At 36.6% G+C, this 15,000-nt stretch overlaps 2 protein-coding genes across 3 annotated transcripts in view; both read left to right on the top strand.

The window, feature by feature from the left end:
- Nucleotides 1–11,437, top strand: part of LOC138015670 (ubiquitin-like modifier-activating enzyme ATG7) — a 41,390-nt gene extending 29,953 nt beyond the window's left edge. For both annotated transcript variants that reach the window (XM_068862763.1, XM_068862762.1), the window contains exons 15-20: nt 1–11; nt 1,161–1,276; nt 8,766–8,850; nt 9,360–9,440; nt 10,320–10,439; nt 10,879–11,437. The exon at nt 1–11 is cut by the window's left edge and continues 151 nt beyond it. In XM_068862763.1, coding sequence (XP_068718864.1) covers nt 1–11; nt 1,161–1,276; nt 8,766–8,850; nt 9,360–9,440; nt 10,320–10,439; nt 10,879–10,914 — 449 coding nt within the window. In that variant the 3' untranslated portion in view covers nt 10,915–11,437. The remainder of the gene's footprint in view (nt 12–1,160; nt 1,277–8,765; nt 8,851–9,359; nt 9,441–10,319; nt 10,440–10,878) is intronic.
- Nucleotides 11,438–12,886: 1,449 nt separating this feature from the next.
- Nucleotides 12,887–13,957, top strand: LOC138017356 (piggyBac transposable element-derived protein 4-like). Its single transcript, XM_068864460.1, has one exon. It carries the CDS (start codon nt 12,887–12,889, stop codon nt 13,955–13,957), a length of 1,071 nt encoding a protein of 356 aa, XP_068720561.1.
- The last annotated feature ends 1,043 nt before the right edge of the window (nt 13,958–15,000 follow it).

Here is a 15,000-nt window from a genome sequence, read left to right as displayed (position 1 = left end):
CACCTGGAGATGTAAGTGTATTGAATTTTACAGGTGTATGCAAAAAATATTAATACCCTGGATCCTGCACAGTTTTTTTTTTTTTACTGAAACTGGGATCTCTTTCCGAAGCTTTTACTGTACTGAATCTGCCTATCATGCTTATGAGCAACATAGCCTTTTTGCCTTTCAGTTTGACAGGGTAAATGTGAATAGCAGCCACATACTTACCCAAATATTTTTTTAGTTATCCAGGACCTCATAAATTAAAAACACCAATACTGATTAATTTAAGTACTTGCCTACCGAGTCTTCACTATTTAAAGGTCATTCTGCCTTTCAACAAAAACTATAGTTTGGTTTTTAATTGCTTTGGGTGTACATTGTACATATAGGCCTCCTTACCTGCCGTTGTTTTTACTGAAAGAGGCAAAAGTCAGGTGCACATAGGCCATTTCAGAAACGTGAGAGGACTGGGACGAGTTTGGTTGTTTTCCGTTTGTTTAAAAAACTAAGACATTCAAATGAAAGATCAACCAAGTTTGAGAGTCTTTTACCAATAATAGATGTATTTAGAGGAGGAAAATGGTGAAATAATATATCTTCAAATATCACCTAAAATAGAGAGTTTGTATGGAATGGGTAGACAGGCCACAAAATTATAAGGGTTTGTATGGAATTTTGCAACTTTTGCAAGTCTCCCATTTGACCAATTTTCTGTAGAAAACTCTCAAACTTGGCTGGATAGCTTTTCATTTGGTAACATTTCAGTTGAAGAGTTTAGATTTTCAATACAAGCAAGTATGAGAAACTCGTCCCAGTCCTCTCACGTTTCTGAAATGGCCTGTTACCTCTATCACTTCTACATGTACAAAGTATATAATCATCATCATAAAATGTGTATGTGCTACATGTATGTGTGTCTGTTTGACAAAAACTAACAGCTTAACTGTGAGAATAACTCTAAGAGTTGCTTGCTCTATTATATTGGAGTATTTTTATTTTCCTTTAATGTACCACACTCCAGCCCCTTTACAAACCTTTAATTTTCTTATGAATTTCTAAGTAAGAGGTGAGCAAATGTATCATCCATATTTTGTTGACTAAAAATAAGGACATTGCCATATAGAGAATTGCAATGTAATTTAATGTATTAATGCCTTGAGTGATTCTCTCCACAGTCTACCCGTGATCGCACATTGGACCAACAGTGCACAGTATCAAGACCTGGCATGTCATACATCGCCAGTGCTTTAGCAGTGGAACTTCTTGTGTCCCTCACCCAACATCCCTTACGGTGAGTCAACAAGACTTGTTGATGGGGATGAGTAATTATTAACGCCTCCATAGTAGACTAAAAGAGATTAAACGAGTTTATTAGATACCGGTACTACCACAGGGGCTCTAAGTTATCTTTAACCATTGAGCCTCTCTAGAAGAGTTTAAACTGCATGACCAGCCTACCTGTCCCTGTCACTGCAAGTAAAGGCTGCTCTAGAGTCTGTAGGTGAACTGCAATGGAGGTGTTTGCTCAGATGCCCGAAATTGTTTGTTGAGTAAAGACAATACAACTGGCTTTCTGAGTGTGTGGACATTGAACTTCCTAGCTTCTTAGGCATTGCATTATTTTACAAGGCATATTTTTATCAGTAACTCTTTGACTCCCGGAGGTTCCCTATTGATGATTAAAATCGTCTGGCGTTAGATAGAGTAAAATCTGGCTTGTTCAGGCTGGTTTGGGTGTCAAAGGGTTAAAATTAATGCCATGCAAATTGAGAGGAGCTTAAACAAGGGCAGCAAAGCAATTAGAGATAGCTTCAACAAATGCGATTTGGGGATCATAGGTCACTGTCTGGTGGCTTTTTATTGGTTGCCAATACAGCAATCCCAGTCAGAAAACGGGTGGAATTTCTTTGTTTTCCTTTTTTTTTTTTTACTGAGTTGCCATAGGCAATCCAGTCATAATGTGCGTTGAATTTCACCGTTTTTTTTTTCTTGTTTTTTCCGTGTCGAGAAAGTTGCACAATTGGTCTTTCCTGTCACTCCCCTCAGGGCCTGCTAAATATTGTCTGTGTGTTTAGAGTCTTCTGTGCATATGTTTGGTAGGTTTCAGGGGGTTGTAGAAACAGGGTAGATTTTATCGAGACCCAGTAGAATACTTAATTAACCTGCAATGACGTCAAAAGTCATTGTAACACGAATGATGTTTTAGTGTATCTTTAAACAAAACATACCCTTACAGAACTCAATAGGATAAACAAGACAGGCGGTGAAAAATAAATATCTGGAATCTTAAAAGCGACCAGTAATGGTCTTCAACAACAATTGCATCTTTCGCCGTTGGATATCACAAATGAGCTTTGTTTCTAATGTTATTTGACTAACGTTGGTGTTATTTACAACGCTGAAACCAAATGGCAGATTCTGCATGGGTTGAAAAGGAACGGAACCTCTTGAGTGCATCAAAGTGTTTACTGTAGTCGCATCTCAGTTGTCTGGCAATTTAGATTTATTTTGTACTCAACTCTGCACAGTCAGGTAAAAAGAAAATGGAGTGCAGAATTATTTGAAAGAAAGCTGGTTGTCTCTTTTGTGCTTCATTATTCACGGTCAAGATTCTTCGGAAAAGGGTATCCTGAACTGTGGGGCTGAAATTTATTTAATTGCTGTTGTGTTTCTTGTTTGCACGCATACAGTTAAAATAGGAAGGGTTTTTTGCCTGTAATAGCAAATATTTCGTTTGTTTCAATAAATTTTACGCTGGAAAAGGTTTTTGTGACATTTTTCGTCCAAATTAACGCCCCAAAAAAGTTTTTTAACGACCTTTAAGTGGAATATTTTTTGCAATTTAATATTCTCTGTCAAAAATTTGCATAAGAAGCTGAAATAAACATCGGCACTCACCAAAAATGTAATCACTGATTTACCTCTTTGTAGAGTTCTCGTCAATATTTTATTAACTGTGATATTATGTACAACACTGAAACGAAACGACAAATTCTCTGGTAACTTTTTCGAGTTGGAAACCAGAGACGGAATTACACCTTGAGTAGACTGTGTTTACAATTTTCTGGCCATTTATAATTTTATTTATTTGTACTCAACTCTGCACAGTCTTTATGTGAAAGAGAAATTGAAATTTGACTAATTCTTGTTAGTCAAGAATTATTTGAAAGAAAGAAATGAAATGGTTCTTCAGGGAAGGGATTGATGAACATTAATTTTTTCCAGATGAGAGTCTGGTCTCGGGTCAATAACCCAACAAAGAAGGCTAAATATTCAGTTAAATATTACAACAAAACTAAACAATGAAAGACGCAAGTTTCTTAGCTAAAAAGTATGTTGTTTGACTCTAAAAGCGACGAATGATTAACATTCTTCATTCATTGTAAACAAGAACCTTGGCACACAGCAATCACATGCACCTTTGTTGTTGCCTAGCACGTGATTAATTTCTTCCTTCTGACAGAACATCGTGCCCTTCTCCAGGAATTTTAGTGTCTTTACGATTGATTGTCACTAATCGTTCGCTGAGATTTTGTAGTTCAGAGTTTTATATGAAAACTGTGTTATTTTTTTGTTCATCTGTCTTTTGGCTTACCTTTTACTGTTACCGTGTAGCATGAAATTTTTGCGGGACTTTTATTTTGCGGATTGGCGATTTTTTGAGGTTTGCGGGAACAAATTTTTAAGGCTCGAATTGACGGAAAATTGCCACTGGGAACTATTTTTTGTGGTTTTCTTGTCAAGCAGCAACACTATTTTCCAACTTGTATTTCTTTTTGGTAAAAAACCCCTCAATCATTGAGAACAGGTGGACAAAATGTGGCATCTTGGAGGCCTTAGGAAATGGTGTTCCTTTCGACGACCCATTCGAACAAGGTTAACATGGCCATTTAATTGACTGCTTTGAGTTCGTTTCTTATGCCTCAGAGACTGGAAGTCGTTGAAACACAACATCGAAGTCGTTGAAACACAAATGGCATTTTGGTGGATCTATGAACAAAATATACCTTTATGGAGGTCAAGAATGGAATGTCAATTGGATAAACAAGACATAAACGTTTGCCTAGTGTAACCCTAGACATGCATAACATGCAGGAAAATGTTCACTAGAGTAATTTGCAGTTAGTTTTTTTTACAGACTATTTCACTTAAAGGAGCTATGTCACATTATTTTAGGGTGTTTCGGGAAAATCTTTAGTTAATCACGAGTTTAAAACTTGAAAATGGTAATGTGGTGTTCAACACTACTCAACTCAGTGCCTTCTGTTTTTGTTTAACACGTACAACAGACAACCCAGTTTACGCTCATGGAGCGTCTATTTTTTTTCTGTGTTGATAAAGTCTTTCACGTCACTCACCTGCTAAGTGGTGTCTTTGTGAATAGAGTCTTCTGTGCGTATTTTGTATAGGTTTGAGGGGGTAGTGGAAATGCGTGGACACCGTGGAATATTTATTAACCTGCAATGGCATCGAAGTCGTTGAAACACAAATGTCATTTTGGTGGATCTATGAACAAAATATACCTTTATGGAGGTCAAGAATGGAATGTCAATTGGATAAACAAGACAGGCAATGAAAAGTAAATATCTGGAATTTTTAAAATCGACGATTAATGGACTTTGACAAAAATCTTTCGCCTGTTGAGCCATAAGCAAAGTGAGTTGTATTTCTAATATTTTACCAAGTGTGGTGTTATGTACAACATTGAAACCAAATGGGAAATTCTCTGGTAACGTATGGGTTTAACAAAGACAGGGAAGAAATCAAACACCTTAAGAGGATCTGTGATCACTGTTGTCTGGCTATTTGTATTTATTTGTACTAAACTCTGTGCAGTCTTCTGGTAACAGTTGTTACATTTATTTTGTGCTTAACCCTACACAGTCTAAAGGTAAAAAAATAATTGGAAATGTGACAGCCAATAATAATTTGAAAGAAAGCTCCTGAAATTTATTTTGTTGCGTATGGTAATTTGACACGATTGGGTGTCATGTCTTAGGAAGGGTTTTTGCCTTTATTAGCAAATTTGTTATTTGTTTCAATAATTTTTTTGCTGGAAAAGGTTTTCGTGAAAATTTTCGGTCTCTGTGAATTCATCATGTTGTGTAATACCTATTCGAGCTTAACAAATTTGCATACATGGGTTAAAATATGTGATATGCGAGGAATTCTTTGTGACAAATGATTAATAGGTAGCCAAGTCAGAAAAAGATCTGTTTTGTCACTATAGTGTAAAATGAAGTTCCTAGTTAATCCAATTTATTGCAACAATTTATTTACTTTTGAGTGTCATGAAATTACATTAATTGCTTGACATAGCTCCTTTAACACGAAGATTTTTCAACATTATATCGCTTTAATCTAACCCAAAAACATTCAGATAGTAAAAAACTTCACATTTATTGACCCTTTGCGATAATTCGTAAGTCTAGCTGTTTTTGTATCTCTTAGACGTTTAGATTTTCAATTACAAACTCTGCTTTGATTGGCCGTTCAACCTCATGATTGTGTAAATAGTTCACCCTGAAGTCAAAATATTACAACAAAAGTAAAAAACAAGGACGGAAGTTTCTTGGCTAAAAAGTATGTTGTTTTACTCAGAAAGCGACGAACGATTAACATTGTTTGCCGTAGTTCATCCACTTGAAACAAGGTGATTACGTGCACCTTTATGGTTGCCTAGGACGTGATCAATTTCTTCCTGTTGACAGAACATCATGACCATCCCCTTGATTCATAGAAGTCAGAAATTGCAGACATTTTCGTGTATTTACGATCAACTGTCTTTGATCTTTCAATGAGAATTTGGTTCAGAGTTATGTATAAAAACTATGTTAATTTTTCTTCATCTGTCTTTGGGCTTGTCTTTTACTGTTAAGTTCGGGCTTTTACGGTACTTTTTGGTGCAAACGTAAAGCCAAAAAATGTTTGACCTGGCATCAGATTAGACTGAATAGAAAAGGAGATAAATTATGAAGAGGAAACAACATCTTCAATCTTTCCTTATTGTGTGCAATAAACGTTTGTTTAGTGCAACTACAAGACATGCATGATATGCAGGAAAATGGCCGTCAGCAATTTGCGTTAGTTTTTTTGCACACTATTTTAAGAAGAAACGAGTGAGGTCTACTCAAGAGCGTGTTTTGTTATCTTTAAACTGAATTTATTACTACCCAAAGCTAAAAAAAGTAAAGGACTTCAAAATGGGACAGGACGTTACAAAATAATTCAACGTGTGAATGTGAGCCAAAGGGCCTCTGCTGGCACGACGTCTGGGAGACCCCTCAAATGGTCTTAATGACCCCCCACTTGAAAAAATTAACTGGAATACTGCAGTTCAATACCACCCAACTCAGTGCCTTCTATTTCTTTTTATCATGCCTGACTACAACTACGGTATTTTCTCAACACAACATAGCTGTTCATAATATTGTGTTAGTGTTGGATAACAACAATTTTCTTAATTCATGGCCGTTGGGTCGAATATTGGAAGTTTACACAAGTGTCAACCTCAAGGGTTGTAATGACTACCGGTACTGTTCATGTGCCAGAGGTTAAAAGCAATTGCAGAGATAGCAGATGAGATGGCAGAAAAAAACGTGATTGTTACAGTTGTCTATTAACGTCAAGATTATAGAGAACATCACTTCAGAAAAGAAGTGTAAATATTAAAAAAAAATTGCTACTTGTGCTACCAGTAAGGTTATGGAATCTGCTACTGCTACCCTTTCGTGGTCTACATTGTTACAAGCATAAACCGAAGTACGTACGTTCTTGATCTTTTTCTTTGTATTAACCTTTCAAGCATTGCATAAATTTTGGAATATCTCTTGTTGACAGTTTGGAATATTTTATACTGGTCCCTGTAAATTTATGCATTTTAGAACAATTGCGAGGTTACAGTAAGACTTTCAGGTTTTTTTCTGAACTTCATTTCCAGACTTCCCAGGTATCAATTTACGTAATAGTAAACATTAGAATAACACTGTACGTAGTTGTTACTTAATTAAGGAAACTATATGCTCCGTGAGCATAAACTGGGTTGCCAGTGGTAGATGTTACACAAAAGCAGGACACTGAATTGGGTGGTATTGAATGCGCTGAAAGTGGGTTTTCCCAGGAATAATGCCGAAAATAAAAAGTCGAAAAAAAAAAAAGCCGAGTCCCCTGGTAATTCCTAGAATGGAAGAAACAGGCTAGGGGATTGACTTCGAATGCGACATATTTCTCATCATCCCCAGAGCTGCTCAGTCTGGAAAAGAAACACTATTTATTTTTTGTTTCCTCTGAAACGAAACCTATCTATTTTGACTTCAGGGTGAACTATTAACACAATGAAGTTGAGGGGCCAATCAAAACAGAGGTTTTTGAATTGAACTGAAATCAAAACATCTATGAGATGCAAAAACAAACTTGCGAACACGTAAATCTGAATTATCGCAATTAATCATAATCCTCTTAATCACAAACGCAAAGGAAATGGTTAATAAATATGAAGTTTTTAACTATATGAATGATTTGTTCCATTCTTGAGCTCCATAAGGGTATATTTTGTTTAAAGATCCAATAAAACGTCATTCACTTTACATCGTCTTCGCTGCCATTGCATGCTCGTACTGTGTCCACAGGATAAAATCTACCTGATCTACCACCCTCTGAAACTTACCAAAGATATACACAGAAGACTCTAGGTACAAAGGCAATGCAGGGGAGCGACAGGTTTCCATTTTCTGACACAGGAAAAAACTGGGAAATTCTACTCATGTTCTGACTGGATTGCATATGGCAGCCCAAACTAGTATTGGTAAAAAAATGGACAACAACTTTGAGTTTGCAAGACATGTTTCGATTGATCACTGATCATCTTCACTTGCAAGTGTTTGTTTCAGTGTGAATTTGAATTTATGTTAATGTTACAGTTTGAACTTACATTAATACATTGCCGTTTGAATTTTAAATTACTGTTAAACTTTACAACAATACTACTGTAAGTGCAAACAATCGAAAAATGGGCTCGCAAACAGTGTATCAAGAGAAAAACCAAACTAAAGTGCTTAATTGCAGGAAATTACAACAACGCCAAAACCTACAGAAAACCTACATTAAAACGTCATTGTATGTAAAAAGATAGTGTTGGCTCCGCATGTTTTAGCTGTCTATTTAGACTGGGATTTTCCGTGAAGATATGAGCAGCCTCTTTGAGGAACAACTGGAAACGATTAGGTCCCGTATCTAAAATGGAGAAGCAGCCCTCAGAACAGAGTCTACGACATTCCTCGGAGTGTTGCGAATGTTGGAAAATGTGAGAAATCCTGTCCCTTCTCAGATGCTCACAATATTAATAATGATGATAATAATAATAATGATAATAATAACACTAATAATAATAATACTAATACTAATAATAATAATAATAATATTTAATGTTTCTATTGCACATTTTCTGTATGAATAATCAAGTGCGTGTTACAGACATTGCAATAAATTTAAAAGTAAATTAAAAATAAAACCTACTTACAATTTCTATGCAATCAAAAAGACGAAAACTACACTATTTACAATTAGAAAAGGATTACATCAACATCAACATCGCCAACCCTACTACTACTGACAGACATTTTTGATAGCTGCTTGCTCGTTCCGATCACCAGAAACTCAGTCTTATCATCGTTTAACATTAACTTGTAATGCCTGTTATATCAGGGAAACATCCTGACACATTTTTTCCAGCAGCATTCTCTTGGATGCACTTACAGTATTTTCCTTTCTGAATGTTGCAGGATGGAAGCTCCAGCTGACACAAGTGCTAAAGATGCACACCTGACAACAGATCTCGACTGTCATTTGGGACTATTACCTCATCAGGCAAGCCTTTTATTGTTATTGCGCAAGATCAGTTAACATTTTTTCCCTACAAAACACACGACCAGGTGAACCTGAAAAGAAGCAAAATAACCCTCAACAAGTCCATCATCACACATCCCAATCACATTTTCTCTGCTTGGACAATTCTAGAAAATTAAAAGTATTGTAGGATACAGTAAATCTCTTACACAATTTTCTGTGAAGTATCACCATTAATGAATATTTTGACATAACGGTTGAAACTAAAAAGGCTTGAATGTGGGAAACATGTTTTTCCTTCATCAAACTTTCCACAATGTGTTTCTTGCTGTAATCTCCATTTTATTGTTAAAAAAATCTGATCTGTTTAATGTTAAACCATTTCATCAACCACATCATGCTACAGTTGATAGTTAAGAGGAACAAATGATCTTGTCAAACTTACTGATGAAAGGCTGGGTGGCACAACTTGGCTAACCTCAGCATATACATGGTACTGTAGAAATACGTAACTGTTATTTTGTCATCAGATTCGTGGATTTCTTTCTCGGTACCATTTGGTTCTTCCAGCCAGTTTTGCCTTTGACAAGTGCATCGCCTGCTCCTCAAATGTATGTACAGCTGCAAATCATGACCTTTTTAAACATAAGTCAATAATTATTTGTCATCAACTTTGCTGGTGTTTTGTGTATGTACATTTTTCAGTACAAAACGTTTTGCAGTCAGCTCAGATAGTTGCCATGGTATTTTATGGTTTAGACCTCTTTCATAAGGACAGCCAATTAAAATATTCTTCTGTTTTAATGCTAATAAGCCTTTCTATCCTCACTTTGATGAACAAGTTTCAAAGGAATATTTATTTCAAAGTGATTGCAGTAGGTCTAAGTAGCATATTACAAAAGATTGTAACGGTGGTCGCCATTTATGAAAGTGGTCTATTGAATGCACTCCAATGTAATTAGGAGTTTCACATTACACTCGAAATTGCCATTGTGAAATTCCTCCAATTCGCTATTTTACCCATCTCATAATGCAATACCTTACCTTTTAAGGGGTTCTGGATATCCATTGTTTTAAAGCAAATACACCACCCCTCCCCCCCCCAAAAAAAAAACTGTATTATGGGATTGGTGAAAATAGTGAATAGCTCAATTGCCGTGCACAACAAAGAAACATCTCAGCATTAATGAATATTATCCTTGCTTATTGTATTAAGCATTGAATAATGGCAGTCAAGCAAACTTCATTCAAGATTCTCCAGGCCAGGTAATCCTTCTAGCAGCAAAATTCAAGTTAAGGGGATAAAGCATATCAGCGACTAAAAGATGAACAGATTGATCATGTTGAAGCTATTAAGCAAAGAAAATTCAAAATCGAACTGGTTTGAAAACTTTTAAATCAAGAAAAAAATTGAACCACAACATACACATGTAGACTACTGATATTCTCCACATTGTTTCTTCAACTCATCAAGTTTTCGTGTTCTTTAGGTTTTGGCAAGCTACAAAGAGCAAGGGTTTTCATTTCTTATGAAGGTCTTTAACGTACCAAGCTTCTTAGAAGATCTCACAGGCCTTACACAGCTTTTGCAGGATACAAGAGTTAGTGAGGTCTGTTGATCGATGCCACTGGGTGGATTGTTTACTTTATAGTTGGTTGGTTATCAGTGGAAATCGTTTAGAAAAACTTGCGCTGTCAAGTCATCTTAAGATGGGTTTGAATTCAGTCACCATTTACACAAATATAAGGGCAGTCGTCATCAGAGTAACTCTGGGAAATAAGGTCCACTAGTTCATGAGTAACATGAATCCGAGTTTGGTGTCTGTTCAAAATGATTATTTTCCAGAAAACAATGGTTTCAGTATTTGAATTTTGATAGCCTACAAGTGTTTTGCATCTTCTTCCCCACTTTCTTTTCAGTTGTGTCTTTGGTTGGAGGATACATGTAATCATGCTGTCCGTGTCTCACAGAACTCAGTTTGACCGCCTCAGTCTTCTGAAAACCCGCATGCTAACATATTTATTTTCTCAAACAATTTCGTTTTTTAGGTGTGGGAGATAAGTGATGATGAGATGTCAGAATGATCCTGGTAATTCCAACAAATTCAAGTGAATCCACCTATTTCTAATGAGTGGCATTATGAACCTCTAGGGTTGATCCTGTAATGACGTACTGTTCATGTACCAGAGGTTAAAATCAATTGCACTGAAATAGCAGATGTTATGGCAGAAAAAACGTGCTTGTTACAGTTGTCTATTAACCTCAAGATTATAGTGATCATCACTTCAGAAAAGAAAATGGAGTTCTTGTAGAGACTTAAATCCGGTTTGTACAGTTGTCTTGTATCTAGACTGAAATGTGAAGGCTACTGCTTTTTCCTAATCCGATTGATCAATTTTTGGAGTGCATTGTATGTTTAAGTGTTTCAACACCCGCTTGACACGTTTCTTACAGCTGTACCAATATTGTGCACTCTTATGGTTCCCTTACAGCTCATTTTCTTTGAACCTTTTAATATGTAATATTTTATATTAGTTTTTGTTATCTTGTGGTGGTCACCATTTTCATGAGATACCAATTGAATAATTAAAAAAAGATAAGAGAAAAGTACAAGTGTCATGAACTGTTGATTGAGAGATGTATTATGTGATTATAGTCTGATCAGTAATATACCTTCTTTCTTCACTACATGTTGTGTATAACACTTTATAATTGTGATCATCGCCATTACAACTTACCATATTTCTTGTCTTGCTTCCATACTATAGTATATCGATCAGTCTTAATGAAATTCCCAAAATGTTGCCATTAATCACCTTTGCACTTGTTAGGCACCTTGCCTCTATTTCACATACTGTATGTAATCTTTATCAATACAAATAATTACACTTTCCATACATTTTCCATTAGAAAAGGCGCAGTAATTCCCAAGATGTTAGATGAATTCTGAAATCCTAGTCATTACAACTCTTAAAGTTTTCCGAAGAAAAAGATCAAGGTTTTGGAATCTATGAAATTAAAGCAACAGGAAGTCTCTTCTGAAGTGTTAGTCACTGCAATTGATGTAAAATGTAATTTTACCGAACAAATTTATAAATGCAAATCAGGGGAAAATGCGAAACGTAGTGCCCGAGCTCCTGGAGGGGGGACTGGAAACTAGACACTTCAAAGGCTTTTTCTCGAAAACCAGCCGTACAAGCCCACCTCAAAATTTCAGATTTCCGAAAGCGAGAAAAAATAATTATGTAGAGAAATAAATAGTTAAATCTGCCAGACAGGTTTTTCACAAATGACAAAAACGTTGATTTTCGTCTATTTTAATAATAACTGAAAAACTGTCTGATAGAACTTTTTGAAAAAATGTTGACGGTTTTGTCTACATGTTGTTTACTAATTTTAACCCTGGTTGTACGGCTAGGTTTTGAGTAAATGGCCTTTGAAATGTCTAGTTTCCAGTACCCCCTCCAGGAAGCCTGTCACTATATTAAGCGTTTTCCCCTGCTTTGTAGTGACTAACACTTCACAAGAGACATCATTTTGCTTTAATTTAACAGATTTCAACATTTTTTCTTCGGATAACTGTAGTAAGCCACCTTACTTGCCAATATCTTGCCTTGCACCCATGCTATAATATATAGATGCTTGCATCTTTTATCTTTCAGCCTACGGGGTATTTATCGTTTTTACCCCTAACCCTAACAAAGTGTCATATTCCCAATCTTGATCTTGATCTTGTTGATCGTCACATTTCGTCATATCTGCAAAGGCCGTGTCACCTCCTATGCTATTTCTTTCTTTTGGTTTAAAATGAACCCTAATGCCGGAAATGTCACGTTACTCCTAGAGCGGCCAAAAGCGGCCCAACAGACCGAGACTATTTTTGAGACTCTGTGCTCCCCGGGTAAGGCGATATTTGCCTACCTTTTGTTTTTATTGTTTAAAGTGAGTGTTGACCAATAAAATCTTGCCAACTGCGCATAAATTTAGCGCCCCCTTTATGGTAGAGAGCGGCTGTTTTGAACTGTTTACTCGCCCAGCGTTACATGAACTATCATAATGGCTACTGCACCGCATCCTTTTAGCGAAGAAGAATATCGTGAGATTTTTGGATCGTCTGATGAAGAAAATAGCAATAAATCAGGCGGTGAAAGTTCTATGGAGTCAGACATAGATTTTGAAGGATTAGCGAGTCAGAGTGAAAGCGAATCAGACGAAGGAAGTTCGAACGAAAATGATGATGAAACTTCGTGGTCGCAAGATCTTGACGACCTTGTTATCAACAATTTCGCTTCCACCTCAGGAATCAAAGTCGCTGTTCCCAACGAAGCAAACGAAAAATTCTTTTTCAACCTTATTTTCCACCTTTCTATTATCAATTTAGTCGTCCGAGAAACCAACGGATATGCTTGGAAGAAATTGGCAAACACGCGAATTAGGCTTGACAAGTGGCAAGATGTCACGGCTCAAGACCTTTGTGCATACTTTGGTATGTGCATTATAATGGGAATAAACAGCTTGCCAAAAATTCCGATGTATTGGTCATCCGATTCATTTATTGGAAATAGCGACATACAAAATGTAATGACCAAAAACAGGTTTGAAGAAATAAGTCAATACATTCATTTCAATGATTCTTCACAAGAACCACCACGTGGTGTCGATAATTACGACCGATTATTGAAAGTATGTCCAATCCTCGATAACATTTTAGAGAAAATTCAAAATCTTTTTAAGCGGTCGAAAAATCTTTCGATTGACGAGGGAATGATAACATTTAAAGGAAGACTATCATTCCGCCAGTACATGCCCGCTAAACTAACAAAATATGGCATAAAAGTGTGGATGGCGGCAGACTCAAGCAATGGCTACGTGTCAAGTTTTTCTGTTTACCTCGGACAAGAGGGAAACGAACATCGCATTCATGGTCTTGGATATGATGTCGTGATGAAAATGGAGAGTCCTTTCCTTAATAAAAACAGGCACATATTTTTTGACAATTTTTTTTTTCGAATTCTTTCCTCTTTGATTGTCTTCTTGCTCAGAACACTTATGCATGTGGAACAGTTCGCTGCAACAGGAAAGACTTACCGCCGTGTGCAAAACAAAAGCTCAAGCAAGGAGAGATAGTTACTGTGCGGCATGGGGCTCTAGTTTTCACTAAATGGCATGACAAGCGAGATATTTCTTTCTTGTCGACAAATGTTTCCCCAAGGGAACCCTCCAGACCAGTGCAGTGAAAGAAAAAGGGGCGAAATATTGAAATTAAAAAGCCGCGAGTTGCTGATGTTTACACCGCTTTCATGGGAGAAGTTGATCGCGCAGATCAGCTTCGCTCATTTTATTGTATAGGCTGGCAAAAATCACGAAAGTGGTACAGATATATTTTCTGGTTTTTGTTCAATTTGTCCATCTGCAATGCCTTCGTCCTGTTCAACATTCATCGTGGAGAATGACGTAAGAAACCATTGCTGGACTTCAGGCTTGAACTTGCCAAGCAACTTATCGGTGGCTTTTCTCAAAGGAAGAGAAAAAGACGCTGCCTTGATGTTCCAAGCGAAACTGCTGTGGATCCAGGACAGCATATTTCTGTCCATGTAGAAGGAAGAAAGAGAAAATGTGTAGCATGCATCAAAGCTGGCAGGAGAACCCCGAAAGGTTACAAAAGACGCGTTTCGAGTGCAAACTCTGTAAAGTTGCAGCAATCTGTCCCACATGCCACAATGAGTTCCACATGCAGGCGGAATAAACTCTATTGAACTTACCTGTTCAAGCTACAATATCTTAGATTGACTATTTAACTGTTTTATGAAATCTTTTTAGGGAATACACCATGTTTCTTTGCTTTACATGTTACTTTTTCAACAAACCAATCGTGGTGCCGGCATTAATGGCGGCAAAGTTGAATTTTTTTTTCATTTCCCTACTTTCTTGAGGCAGTGCTTAATGCTGTTAACAGATTAATTGTGGTTAAAGTTATGAATGAGTGAAATAACAATCAGACTGGGATGTAACATTCCATTAAAATCTACTGAGCATGCATGTTTTGATTTTGTGTTAAAGTCTTGGTGGTGCCTAATTAAGTATTCAGGAACCAGTGGTTTTGGGCCTAATTAGCATATAGTAGTGAAAGGGTTAAGTGCCATTTGAATTTGATTATAACAATCAAGAAT

The sequence above is a fragment of the Montipora capricornis genome, chromosome 9 (assembly GCF_036669925.1).
Source record: "Montipora capricornis isolate CH-2021 chromosome 9, ASM3666992v2, whole genome shotgun sequence".
NCBI lineage: Eukaryota > Metazoa > Cnidaria > Anthozoa > Scleractinia > Acroporidae > Montipora > Montipora capricornis.
Note: the sequence above shows the minus strand (reverse complement) of the source record. Positions and strands in the feature narration are given on the sequence as shown.